Source organism: Euphorbia lathyris, chromosome 5 (assembly GCF_963576675.1).
Source record: "Euphorbia lathyris chromosome 5, ddEupLath1.1, whole genome shotgun sequence".
In the NCBI taxonomy this organism is placed as follows: Eukaryota; Viridiplantae; Streptophyta; class Magnoliopsida; order Malpighiales; family Euphorbiaceae; genus Euphorbia; species Euphorbia lathyris.
The window spans coordinates 82,177,851-82,192,756 of record NC_088914.1 but is presented as its reverse complement, the minus strand read 5'-3'; the positions used below and the strand labels follow the sequence as shown (position 1 = coordinate 82,192,756).

The following is a 14,906-nucleotide window of genomic DNA, read 5'->3' as shown; positions in this document are numbered from 1 at the left end:
GCACCTAGTCAAACCGGGAGGTTTTCTAGCTTGCTTGTGATGGAGGGTTTAGTTTTTTTTTTAGTTTACTTGGGGACAAGTAAAGTTTTAAGTGCGAGGAGGTTTGATAGGGGTCAAAAACCCCTATCTTTGGGTACGGTTTTAGGACGGGTTTTAGCATTATTTAGTTAATAAGCGAGCATTTCTCGCATTTAAATGCTTTTGTGTGAGTTAATTAGGAATTGGTTACGTTTTATTTATTTTTCGTTGTTTAGGCTCGTTTTATGACCAATCTAGGCAATTATGGCCAAAATAGCATGCATAGTATAATTCCATTATCTTTTGAAGCTAATTGTTCCGTCAAAAGTCGCACCAAACGAAGCGTTTGCTCAAAATAAGCGATTGACGGATCAATTTAGCTTTTGGACTAATGTTATCTGGAGTTTCTGTACGTGCGCGGGTGTAAGTTCGGGCGAAAAAGGACATCGACGACATTCGGCAAGCATCGAGAACATGCCGGGCGAAAATGCTCGACGAGCGGGCATCCGTGGGCCATTTCTGCTCGCCGAGCAGGCCCCTGGAGGCTTACTCGCCGAGCAGGCCGCCAGGCGCCTGCTCGGCGAGCAGGGGGGCTGCTCGCCGCGAGTCGCCCTGCTCGGCGAGCAGGCTTGTGGGAATTGGTCAAAAAGACCAATTCCACCCCCACGAAGCCACGATGGACCCCACGTCTTCCTACACCAATAAGGACACGAAAATAGGTCAAAAAGAGGGCCGAGCCACGCCTATAAATAGAGTTTTTCCAATGTAATTTAGATATCTTTCGTTTTTGTAAATTATCTTAGCTTTCCCCTTGTAATTCCTCTCCATCTCCTCCATCTTCGTCGACCTCCATTGAAGCTCCTTCAAAGCTTTTTTCTCGAGGAATTATCAAGGTCCGTCCTTAAGATTAAGTCGCCGGCTGCAGAGTAAACAGGTTCCCTGAAAGGGATTTTTGTATCTTCTTTTATCTTTCCTTGTTTGTACTCTTTGATACAGTTGCCGAACTTAACTTATTGTATCTTGTGACATTTATCCTCGCCTTTAATAATAATTTAGCTCTTGTTTTGTTCTATGATTATTTGTCTAATCTCTGTCTTACGCTTTATTCAATTGGTTTAACTCATTCAAAAGCCCCAAAATCTAGTAGGCACATATTACGAGCTGAATCTAACCTAGTCAGAGCCTAGGAGATTGACAACCTCTTAGTTGATTAAGCGCCAATTTACTGAGCCTTAGACCTAGTTTCGGCCTTAGGGAATCACGCGCTAGGAACTTCAGGAGGGTAAGTAGGGTTAATCGCCTTGAATACAAGTGACTCAGATTAGGTTTTTATTCAATAGGCTTAATAATCTATCTTCATTATTATCATTCATACCATGTTCCTTCGGATAATTGCATTAGTGAAAGATCAATTAGGAGTAGTTTAACTTAATTAGGGGTAGAGTAACTTAATTAGGCATAGAATAACTTAGTTAGAATCGGATAACTTAGCTAGGATTAGCATAATTCAACCTAGGAGTAGAATAACTTAAGCAAAACCAACTCAAAACCCCCTAAGCCTAGATAACATCTGAGACCGAGTAGCTCGATACTTGCAGAAATAAATCCTGTGGACGATAACCTGGACTTTCCAGAAATTTATTACTTGATAACGACGGGGTACATTTATCCCTTAGTGAGTTCTCATCTCTAATTTAGGTGAGGGCGCATCACACATCCCTATCACATAAATTATTGATGATCTTCTCCCAGTCCCATTCGTATCCTGCTGTTTGTTAGAGGTCTGATACCCGTAAGTGTTCACTGCCCGTTGGACTAGATGAAATTGGTTTAAATATCGGGGAGTTTGGAAGAAATGGGCCCCCCATACAAATACCTGATGTCGGTTCCATATCCTCCACCGTAAGCCCTTAACCAGCACTTCCCTTGATGTTAACAGACTACACCATATCATACTTGGGTTTGAACCCACATGAGCTGATAAAAAATCTCCTCTTGAAAAGTATTTGGCTTTGAGAATTCTACAGAACAACGTATCTAGTTTAGCTATAAGGGCTCATGCCTATTTAACTAGCATAGTAAGGTTGAATGCGTGCAAGTTTCTAAAACTGAGGCATCCCTCCTTCCGAATACACAGAGCATCCCATACTGCCAAATGAATTCATTGTTTCCTCGAAGGGTATGACCCCCGCTAATATGAGTTCTGTTGGTCCCGTGTGATTAGTTCCAAAGGGGGGGGGTTAGGAACTAATATAACTTTTTCGTTTAATAATGCTGACTTAATCAATTCTTTGAATTACTTAACTCAGTTTTGGTCAGCACGGCCGAGAGATGTAAGACAGCTTTAGTCAGAGGCTGACTAGAACATTTTTACTTGTGAGTTAGGAAGTAACACTTAAGGTCAGCTTCCAACTCAGCACTCAGATTACTCAGTGTCAGCTTATACAATTTATATCCTGAGTAATTTAAGCAAACAGCACATACATATATATTGAGAGAAAAGGGTTAGAAATTACTCAGTAAGATTTATCCTGGTTCGGCCTCACCGCCTACGTCCAGTCCCCGAGAGTCCTTTCGGGCTTTTTCAATCCAATACTGAGCTCTTTAAAGGTAGAGCACAAACTGTTTACAAGGCAGTTGAATATGCAAGAGTACCTTCATCTATTCATCTACTCAACTCCTACTGAGCGCTATAACCGAACACTCAGATTTTTCTCTACCGCTGAGTACTAAAACCGAGTACTCAGCACCACTCTCTCAATCTTTTACAATTGATACAAATCTGTTCTTTCTAGATGAAGAACACTTTAGATGAATACAAATTCAATCTAGATTTTACACAGAGATAGAAATTTGGTGTAAGATCTTTTTCTTGTTTGAATGTGCTTTGTATGTATGCTCTTTTTCTCTTGTATTTTCGGCAAAGGATCCAAGAGATGGTCTTGTCCTTTTATTGTGCAAGAGTACCTTCATCTATTCATCTACTCAACTCCTACTGAGCGCTATAACCGAACACTCAGATTTTTCTCTACCGTTGAGTACTAAAACCGAGTACTCAGCACCACTCTCTCAATCTTTTACAATTGATACAAATCTGTTCTTTCTAGATGAAGAACACTTTAGATGAATAAAAATTCAATCTAGATTTTACACAGAGATAGAAATTTGGTATAAGATCTTTTTCTTGTTTGAATGTGCTTTGTATGTATGCTCTTTTTCTCTTGTATTTTCGGCAAAGGATCCAAGAGATGGTCTTGTCCTTTTATTGTTGATTCTGAAGCTCTAATCATTTGAATCTGGAAGTATCCGTTGGATTCAAACGGCTCTCTTGCGTCACATGCTTGGTCAGCATTCAGAATTCGCAGGCCAATCCTGTCGTCTAAAATTAGCATGCGTCAGGCTTGTCTTCTTCCGGCAGGTTTGTCTTCTAGCGCCAGTTCGTATTTTAGCTAACGGACAGTTGACCCATACATCTCGAAATTGACTCTGTGCGTAATTCCAAGGCTTCTGTTATTGGTGCAGACAGTTGTCGGATCTTGTCTTTTAGCAAACGGATCAATCGCACTGTCCTGACGAACACTCAGCTTGACTTTATTGACGTTGCTTTTGTTCTTTGTTCCTGAGTCATATTCTTACTCAGCTTCCGTGGTCAGCTTCGTCTGCAAGCTTTAGTTTAGAGGAAGACTTCTCTTCTTTGATACTGAGTTGCGTTCCACTCAGCTTCTTTGGTCAGCTTCATCTTCAAGCGTTTCTTCTGAAGATGACTTTTCTTCTATTATGCTGAGTTGCACTCCACTCAGCTTGTGATGTGTTCTCATGCTGACTTCGTCCTATCTTACTTTTTATTTCTGTTTTCGTTTATACTTATACTCAACATCGAACAAACATATTAGTACAATTAAATCAAAGCACTTAAATTTAATTGCCCCTTAATCATGGATTAACTTAAATAATTTTGTCAAATCAAAATCATATGGAAAGGTGTTTCAACAAGTTCATCATCTTTTGGAGCTCATCACAAAGTGATACGGGTAAAAGGGTCGTACTCATACAAAATTTCGGGATTACTTAGGCCACTACTTTTGGGAGTATCTTATTCCCTACTTGCGGGAAAAATTTACCATGCCACCCAAACAGTTTCTGCCATAGCCTAGATTTCATATACACAAAAAAACAGCCTTCTTCTTTTGATTGATCATCACTAGCAGCTCTAGATAATAACCAAAGTCTATAGGGAAATTAATCCCCAGTTTCTCCCACACTACTCTCTTTGTATCCTTAGGGACCTTTTCACTGAAGAAGATGTTGGACTTGTTAAAGTTAATGGCCTGTCCAGAGTCCATTTCATAAGTGAGTAAAATATTCTTCAAGACTTGTGTCTCTACCATCTTGGCTCTATAGAACAAAAGGTTATCGCCAGCGAAGAGAAGATGGGACAGAGCTAGGGCGTTATAGGCCTCTTTACACCCAGATAGGTTTTAGCGGATTAGGCTCTAGCAAGAAGACAAGAGAGGCCCTCAACACAGATAATGTGCAAGTACGGGGATAATGGTTGCCTTAGTGAATGCCTCTGCCCATACTGACCGGTCCCACACTAGTACCGTTAAACTGCACCTTATAAGATATAGACTTGATACACATCATCATCCAGGTAATCCACTCCCCACTAAACCCTGTCATCATATTCAAGTGCTATTCCCATTTAACACTATCATATGCCTTTCGGATATCAATCTTAACTGCCAATGTCCCAACCTTCCCCTTCTATTTACATCTCATATAGTGAATTATCTCATAAGCGGCTGTTACATTTGTCCATAATAAGTCTGCTTGGAATGACTCGAGTCATCTTCCTCTTTGGGTATGCAAAAAGCTTCGATCGACCATAGTTAGTAGCTATCACTTCATTATTTGGGTTTGCTACAAATAAATTAGTGTAATAGTCCAAACTTAGCACCCCCAATTTGCCATCATCATCGACCGAGGAACAGTCTACCATTTGCAGCTTGACAATTCAATTGTGCCGCTTTCTCTGGGTGGCTACCGCATGGAATAGCTTGCTGTTTCTATCCCCATCCTTCAACAATTGTAGTTTTACCCATTACTTCTAGTAACAATTCTCTTATTTTAGAAGTAAATGCAGCTCATTCCTTCCATTAATTATTTTCGCGTCGGCCTCACCCTACAGTCTTGTCAATAAGTGTGCCAAATTTGCTTTTGTATTCTTCAGCTTGAGAGTGAAACAGAATCAAAACTCTTTCCCCCACTCCTCCATCGTGACACAACACCTATCCAACGGGTCAAAATCTCCATTCCCTTTGATGACTCCCACTCCCTTCGGACAATCTCCATAAATGAATCTTCTTGGAGCCAAAAGTTGTCAAATTAAAATTAGTAATGAGATGACTTGGCAGAATTAGTCGGACAAACATTCAGGTAGATCAGTAGGTGATCGGATGAAGAAAATTGCCCACTAGTCAAGCTGGCATCCAGGAAAAGAGAAGATCAGTTTGGGGAAACTAGACATCTGTCAAGCCGTTCTTCAATAAAATATAGGGACCTTCGTCCTTGTTCCCATGTGAATGCATAACCCTCCAAAGTCATATCTACCAACCTGTAATCGGAAAGAGCTACTTGAAAATTATTAATCAGATGTAGTGGATACTCTGTTCCCCGCTTTCTCCTTAGGGTTCAATATGCAATTCAGGTCTCCCATAATGCACCAAGGTAAATCAGACCGGGTATGGAGTTCCCTCAATAAGTTCCATGATAACTGTTGCTTGGTGCGGTCATGTTCCCCATAAAATCCTATGCATCTCCACTCGTGTGACTCGCTATCTTTAATTACTACATCAATATGAGACAAAGAATAACTCAAAATGGTTACATTAGTATTATTTGACCAGACAACCGCTAAGCCCCCACTACGACCTTCTCGGTCAACAAAAAAAAAATCATCAAACCCTACAGACTTTTTTTAATTGTTCAAGTTTATCATAATGTACTAAAGTTTCTAATAAAAAAATGAAAGACAACTTAACATTCTTGAAAATGTTTTTCAGAGTCAACACCGCCCGTGGGTTGCCAAGCCCACGACAGTTCCATCTCCTGCCAATCATAATCCCCGACGGGACTCCTTCTCGAGTCCATCCGAATCCTTGTTGTTGGTAGGCAGTGTTGTCTCTTTTCCACCTATGATGTTGTCCTCGAACTCCTCTAGCATTTTATTTTTAAGAGCAGCTTCTCGCTTCCATTTCTTGTTTGCCAATGTCTCAAGGTTAGCTTCATAATCTTCAGATATATCGCATTCATTAGTACCCTGGTCCTTATAAATCTCATCATCAGTTGTTTGGTACCCCGGAGAGAAAAAAAATTCTCATCTTATCTGCTAACAAAGGACACCCATCAGCTCCCCGTAGCCATCGCTCACCTCCTTCTCCCATTCCTCTTCTTAGATGTGCCTTTAACCATGGGCTCCACTCTCGTGTTATAGTTTCCGGTTCAGTTGTGAATAGTTTGGGGCAAAATGTATTTGTGTGACCAAGTAGACCACACATATAGCAGAAGTACGTGAGGCACTCGTATTTAAACTGGGTTAATTGAGAGATCTCGGTTGTAGCTCTCACCCTCTTCCATCATTTCAAGGGCACATGTACATCCATCGAAACTTGAACCCTCATGTACGTCCTCCAACCCCCATCTTATTATTCGGATCGATCGAACCTACAAAACCACTCAAGCTATGGCCAACCGCTAGTGACTACAACATTCTGGAAGATTGTGAATTTGGATCCATATGGATGTTGTAACTAACTCCACAGTCATGGGATCTTCACCCGCCTTTAGTCGGTGGAGTAGTAACAAGTGACTATCAAATCCCTATATCAATCACATGATAAAACCTAAACAACTACCATTTCTCTTTCCGGTTCTGAATAAACAGTCCCATATTCGACATCCAAATACTCGCTAGACAGTGTTGCATTGCGAGAAAATTAATTGACCGATCCGTGTAAAGCTTCCCAACAAGCATAGGTCAGATTCCGCTGCCAATGCATTATTCTGCCTGCTCGGTAGGGGAGCTCCTCATCATCTTCGAGAAATAGATTGTTCAGCATAGTATCCATGGTTACACAGTCAGTCACAGGTAGAAAACAAGCAGAAAAGAAAGAAATAACCCTAACACTAGAAAGTTGGCGGAGCAATGAATGTCGAAACTCTCGATGTAGGAGAAAAACTCTAAACTCTCAACGTAGGAGAGAGAAAAACATGTTAGTTTCTAAAAAATTATTCACTTAATGATTGAAATACAACTAAAAATATATAAATAATTTTAACTATAAATAAAATTAAATATTATATATTTTTTTGGTTTACTATAATTAAAATTAATTCAAATTTGAGTCGGAAAGTTTTCTTTTAGGAGGCAAAGTCTTCTACTAAATATTCTATATTTTAACTATAAAATCAAATATAATTCTTTTAATTAGTTAACTACATCTATAGTTCTAATAAAAAAAAAAGAAAGAAAGAAGTGATGAATTTAATTTGGAAAATGTTAGTATTATTTAGGAAAAGAAAAAGAAAAAAAAAATGAATGATAAATCACATCAGTCGAAGAAAGAAAGAACATATTCTCTCTTTTCTTTTTTTCTTTTCTTTCTTTCTTTCTTTCTTTCGTTGGCCGCCAAAGGCAAAAAGCTACAAGCCTACGTGGGCGTGGTTTCTACGCGCTGACTTACATTAAAATGAAATGCATATCCGACAAAAAGCCGTCTTTGTGGGGTCACTTAGGCTCACCAGATTGCCAATCAGCTCAGACTTCCATTTCATGTCTCAGAAATGGGCCCTACTTTGCCACTTGTCTTTCTCTCCTGAAAAGAAAACTCCACAAACTCTTATTTTTGTATTTTTAAATTATTTATTAAATCTCTGTACATATTAAATAATTAAATATTTAAGTCAATTTATATGGACTAATCAAATTGTTGTGCATTTTATTTTAATTTGAATTACAGATTCAGATAAAAAATATAGTAAACAGTATGTTTTTTTTTAGAAAATAAACAGTATAATAGTATGTTTTTTTAAACAGTATAATAGTGTGTTCAAAAATATAACCTAATAAATTATTTATTCCACTACTAATTTTTTTTTTATTTATTCTCTTTTTAATTATTTTTTTTATAATCACTCTTTTTAATTATTTATATAGTCTGCTAACGCAAAAACAAAGGTTACATATGTTCTTAAACTATAGGGTTAAACTGTAGAATTATTAATAATGTGGACTCAGGACTTATTATTATATTGACAGGAATATCTCTAAATTTTGTATTACCATAACATCTTCAAAATGTTTTACTAGTTCTTCTTGATAAATCTCTTAACAAATTGCGGAATTCGTGACAAATCTCTTAATAACATTAAAATATAGGAGTATTTTCTCTCATTTTTTTTAAAAAATTCCATAATTCTAGTATTTTCTAAATTTTTAGAATTCTAGTATTTTCAGAATTTAGAATTCCAGTATTTTCTAAAATTTTAAAATTCTGAAATTCCAAAATTCTTTAATTTCAGTATTTTCTAAAATTTTAGAATTTTAGAATTCCATAATCTAGAATTCAATATTTTATGGAATTCCAATTTCTGAATTTTAGTATTTCTGGAATTTCAAAATTTTCTAGAACTTTAGAATTTAGAATTTCAGATTTCTAAAATTCTAAAATTTAGAATTACAGATTTCTAAAATTCTGAAATTCTGAAATTCCACTAGAATTACAAAGTTTATTTTTAGTTTTTATACTTTTATGTATTTTTATTTTTTTTTCAATTTTTAATTAGATTTTGTTAATTGGGTTAAATGAGTCAACCCATGTAACTCAATTAATAAATGGGTTAGATCATGTTAACCTATGTATAAATGGGTTGTCTCAACCCATCTACTAAATGGATGGAGTTGGGTTGGGTTGATCTATTTAGTAATAATCCATTTATCCATTTTAACACCTCTACTCATATGAGAGTAAAATAAATATATATACGACTAAGTGGCAGTTTGTTTCCATTTTATGAAACTAATTTTTACCTTTTAATTCTAAACAGGAGATAAAAAAATGTTTGCTACAATTTTAAAACAATTGTTTTTGTATAAAAATCAATTAACATCTATTACGTATCAGCAAACAACAAACAACAAACATGAACATATGAGGTTCCTAAAATCTACAGTGATATGGATAAAAAAAATATAAACAATGTGTTCAAAGTTGTTTAAATTAGCTTTCTTTAAATTTCTAACAGATTTTCTTCATAAAAAAAAAAGTTCTAGCAGATTTTACTCTTTTAATGCCACTATATTTGAAGAGGCATGGGGTGTAATTTATAAAGTAATTTCATAGTGTGAACTGAACTTGTTATTATCATACCATAAGATTCTAGAATTGTGTTAGTGCCTAATCATCCATTTTTTAATTGGTAACTTTTGATTCAAATATGTTTCATTAATTACTTTAGTTTATACTATAGTTCACTTTCTTCAGGATCTTTAATTTCAGCACTACTTCAACCTATAAATTATTCTTTAAATTATTGAATTCCATAATCCTAATTAGATACGTATATTAGGTATCAAAACTCTTTGAATTGGGACAACTAAGTGAATATCACCTTACATAGTTTAAAAATTGTTTTTTTTTCATCTACAATTGATAAAATTGGAAATTAAATAGTGAATTTTAGATATTAAATATTATTAAATGTTGAAAATATTAGATTATGGAATTAATATCGTATATATAAAGGCTTTGAGAAATTTTACTATTATAAGGTTCTATTTTTTTGTAGGGAAATATTGTGTTTTGAAAAATATAGAGTAATAGAAAATTTTGTGTTGGAAAATAAAATATTTTCTGTTGTTTGGTTACAACACCGAAAAATAAAAAGAAGTAGTGGGTGTCTACTGTTTTTAAAAGAATAAAATTTTCCGTCAACTTGTTTTCTTAAGCATACAAACACCCAAAAAAACAAGAAAATCTTTTCTGGCAAATAACGTGGCCTAAATTTGCAACCAATTGCAAATTTGACTTTTTACCAATTTCACCTTCATTCCGCTCTAATAAAATAGCTTAAAGTAAGCTAAAAAACTCTAAAACCCAAATAAAACAATATAGCAATTGGCCAAGTGGGCCGAATGGGCCGAATGGCTTTCATTGTAGCTGGGGACCTAATGTAGCGCGCATATGTTTGGCATGATGAGCACTTTGACAATATCGATGGCATCCCGGGCTATTTTAAGCTAGTAGAATCTTGGAGCTGCGCTTTTCTCATTAAGGCCTCCTTGCCTTCATGACCTCCATAAAGGCCCTCACGAATATCCCGAAGAATGTAATTCCCTTCACTAAACTCAACATATTTGAGTTAGGGGCGATTGAATGACCTTTGATAGAGAGTGTGATCTATCATAGAATATTGGTGAGACTTCTGTCCTTTGTCGGGGAGGACGAAAAAATGGGAGATCTCCTTCTAGCGAGGACAATTATGGACAACATGATATCTTGTTAAATAAGAACTCGAGTCCTTGTTGTTTGAGCATTTGATAGCCTCTTCAGTCTCTTTGAGCTGAGCTTTGACATATGTTGTAACCCCCTCACTAGGATCACATTGTGGGAAGACTCATATGTTAGGGTAGGTTTGTTACATATGCCATCTCTTTGAGACTAGGGTGTTTGAATTGAAGGGAATCATACTAACATTCAGATTAGCCATAAAAGTTGTACAAGATCCACACTCACCGTACCAATTTGATGTGAGATGATCTTTAGGATAAACTTTCAGGTGATCTAGTGGTCAATGGGTAGCTTGAGATAAGATAAAAAAAAAAAGAGATCAAAATAGGGGTCAGGATTGGCGACCCCACTCTAATATCCAAATTAGCAAAGTACTTAGAGACGAGGAGGAAGCATAATGAACTTTAGTGTTCATAACGGTGTACTTTCTCTGTTCAAAACATATAGAGAGATAGTTTGGAAACTACCGTTATAAGGGCAAGTGCAGATGCACAAGGAAGAATGTATTTCGCAACAGACCAATTAAAATTTAGCATGTTCTAACCACCAGCCATGTGTTATGGCGATGACAACTTTATAAACTCGTGTGAGTTTTTTTATTGTATTTTAATTATTATTTTTCCCTAATCAGAAAATGACTATATATTAAAAGAGAAGAGGATAGTGTTTCTTTTATTGTCTTTGTGTTCTTACGACTTTCTTTCAAATTTCAGCTTGGACCACCCAAATAATGAAACTTTTAACGCCCACAAATTGACTTCTCTGTCGTTTTAGCTTACGTATGTGTTCACCAATTTGCATCCTTTGTCGTTTTTAGTTTTATTTTGGAATTGATTCTCATAAATTGTACTAACAATTATATTTAATTAATCTTTATTACTCTATTATTGTTTACTTAATTTTGACTGGAAAAAAAATCATTGACTATGAGTTTCCTAATTTTGGTTCAATTAATGGAGTTGGAGAGAAAAGGACAATAAAGACATACATAAACTTTGTTTCAATTACTTGTTGTGTCCAAAAACCATATAATTATATGCAAAAACTATTCTTTGAGTACAATATCTTCAAAGGTGTTGAGAAATGATTCACCGATGGATCCAATCTTGAGGGTTGATGTCGAGATGGAAGGTTTAATCAAGAAACAGTCTTAAAGGATGGTATAATGAAAGAGAAACGAATTGAATAAAAAAAAAAAGAAATAAAATAGAGAGTGATTGAATGGAGACAAGTAAGCAGTGTTCAAAACTAAGGTCGTCTGGACCGTCTAGACGGTCAAACTCGAGAATCCATCGCGATTTTTTCTGATTAGTCTATGTAGGCGTTTTTGTGGTCCCTAAGTGATATTTAGCCGCTTGGGTTCCGTTTAGGCAGCCTCAATGTCACCTAGACCATCTAGGCGCCGCCTAAGCGAGGATGAATAAAAGTATTTTTTTATTATTAATTTATTATTATTATTTTATTATAATTCACTTTTAAGTTGTTTCAATGATATTGTAATTCAAATGTTGATGTTTGCTAATTTTTAAAGATATATTACAAATATACGTATTTTTCTATATTAAATAATTTTATATTATTATTTTTAGATAGTATAATACATATTTTAATTGAATTTATATAACAATTTGTTGATTAATAAATAAAAAATATAAAAATACAAATCTGATTAATTCTCGACTAGTCCCCTATTAATCTTCGAGGACCCTGTCCGTCCGGCTAGCGTCTAACGCTTCTTATAACCTTGGAAGTAAAATATGTATTAATTCACATATTTTGAATCGAGTTTAATACTCGTACACTCCTAGTTTTTTTTTTTGAAAAAGAATAATTGTTTCATTCCTATAAAAAATATTATATCTCAATATAAGTAATTAAAAGTTACAATCCATAAATATATCATATGAGTTTGAATCTGCATTTTAAATATTATAGATTGTGATAGAGCAATAGTAGACAACGTTTGAAATTGTTTGTTTTAGCTGCTCCTGTTTGTTGTTGCTGTTAGTTGTTTAATGTTTGTTGTTAGCTGTTTGATGTTTGCCCTTACGGATAGATAGCAGATATTAGTTGATTTTTGTCTAAAAAGCAGTTGTTTCGAATTTTTACCAAACGTATTTTTTTATCTCCTGTTTAGACTTGAAAGATAAAAAGCAGTTCCGAAAAATGGAAACAAACGGACACTTCATCCAAAATAGACTGGAGATTTTTTTTCTCTCCGATATTTTCATTAAAGAAAACATCATAACACTCGGATAAAGAGACAGATAGCACCAACAATATAGTTAGAATTTCCAAGACTTTGTAGTGGATGAGTGACAGGGTTCAGATAAATCAACTGCATGAATTATAATCAAGCAGCACCAGTAGCATGACATGAGCTATGGAATCTCATAAAGGAAACCTTAAAGTAATTACTTGACATTCAAGCTTCCCACCTCATAAAAGTAATGTTCATCATGCCATCATCATCATCATCATGCATGTATATGCGTATATTATAGTGCCATGCACACGCAATCATAAAAAGCCACTAATCATAACTTCAAAAAGCCCCCTCCCTCCTCTTCCTTTCTCTTCTCCATCTTAGCTATGAAACTTCCCGTTTCCTCAAACCCAAAACACACCCGTTTAATTCACCCCAACACTAATACGACGTCGTCGTTGAACTACGAACCCACCTCAGTTCTTGACCTCCGCCGGAGTCCCAGTCCCTCCGGAAAGCCGGTTGTTGTTTCCGATCCTTCACTTGAATGGGAAGACCATGTTCTTCAGAATTTTGACTGGGATTCTATCATGAAAGAACTCGATTTTCATGAGGATAATTCTAATTCCAAAGCGGAATCAATTATCCCCGATCATCCTCTTCAATTGCTTAATCATCCGGATTTCAATGATATTTGCTTTAACAATATCAATTTCCCTTCTCAAGATTCGATTTCTCTTGATTTATCTCATAACATTGGGAATAATTGCAGCGCTTTTGATCTTATCCAAGAGCTTATACGAGCAGCTGATTGTGTTGATTCCAACGAAATCCACCTTGCTAATGGGATACTAGAACGGTTGAATCACCGATTACAGTCGCCGGTCGGAAAGCCTCTTCAGAGAGCTGCTTTCTTCTTCAAAGAGGCGCTTCAGTCTCTCCTTACAGCTAATTCTCCGCCGCCGCGGATTACTTCCTGGTCCGATGTAGTTCAAACTATAAAGGCGTATAAGGTGTTTTCAGGTATTTCTCCGATTCCGATGTTTAATCATATTACGGTTAATCAAGCTCTCCTCGAAACCCTAGACGATTCTCCTCCGTTTATTCATGTGATTGATTTCGATATCGGACTTGGTTGTCATTACGCTTCTTTCATGAGAGAACTCGTTGAGAAATCCGATTACTGCAGTACACTTACATCTCCGGTTCTCCGGATCACCGCTGTTGTGCCGGAGGATTACGCGATTCAGACTCAGTTGATTAAACAGTGTCTCTCTCAGTACGCAATTGAATTGAAGATCAGATTTCAGATTGAGTTCGTCCTCGCCCGTACTTTTGAAATGGTCTCGTTCAAATCGATTAAGTTCATCGACGGTGAGAAAACCGCTGTTCTGTTATCGCCGGCGTTCTTCCGTCGTCTCGGTTCGAATAGCAGTGTCAACAATTTCGTTATTGATCTTCGGCGAGTATCTCCGGGGGTTATTGTGGTTGTAGATTATGAAGGATGGGCGGAATCCGGTGGAGCTTCGTTCAGGAGGAATTTCGTTAACGGTCTTGAGTTTTTCACTATGGTTTTCGAATCGCTTGACGCGGCGGCGGCGGCTGCTGGAGGTGAGTGGACGAGAAAAATCGAGATGTATCTAATAAAGCCGATGATATTTGCGGCGGTGGAAGGGTGTGGGAGGCGGATTTCGCCGCCGTGGAGGGAGGTTCTTGGTGGAGCGGGAATGAGGCAGTTGCAATTTAGTCCGTTCGCGGATTTTCAAGCGGAGTGTTTGCTGGGGAAGGTGCAAGTGAGAGGGTTCTACGTGGCAAAACGACAAGCTGAGTTGGTGCTTTGCTGGCATGAGAGGCCACTTATTTCCACGTCAGCATGGAAGTGTTAGGAATAAATAAGAAAATCTTAGGAAGGAAATGAAATGTGTTAGGATGTAATAAGTGTTATCCGAGACATTACTTTTTCTTTTTGGTAGGTAATTGTATCAGTAGAAAGTAACTTTTTCTGTAATTTACATACAACTTTTGCTTGTACTATCAAAAACAAAACAAATATAAAATTAAAATTAAGATTAAACAAATTATCACCAATCATTAACGTTTTTGTGCTATTGTTA

General features: G+C 36.5%; 1 protein-coding gene across 1 annotated transcript; it reads left to right on the top strand.

Annotated features, from left to right (window-relative positions):
- Positions 1–12,913: 12,913 nt before the first annotated feature.
- LOC136231096 (scarecrow-like protein 15) lies at positions 12,914–14,893 on the top strand. Its single transcript, XM_066020360.1, has one exon. The coding sequence runs from the start codon at positions 13,179–13,181 to the stop codon at positions 14,676–14,678; it is 1,500 nt and encodes a 499-aa protein (XP_065876432.1). The 5' UTR covers positions 12,914–13,178; the 3' UTR covers positions 14,679–14,893.
- Positions 14,894–14,906: the final 13 nt, after the last annotated feature.

Coding starts and splice junctions, on each gene's coding strand:
- LOC136231096 (XM_066020360.1), top strand. CDS start 13,179: ATGAAACTTCCCGTTTCCTCAAACCCAAAACACACCCGTTTAATTCAC.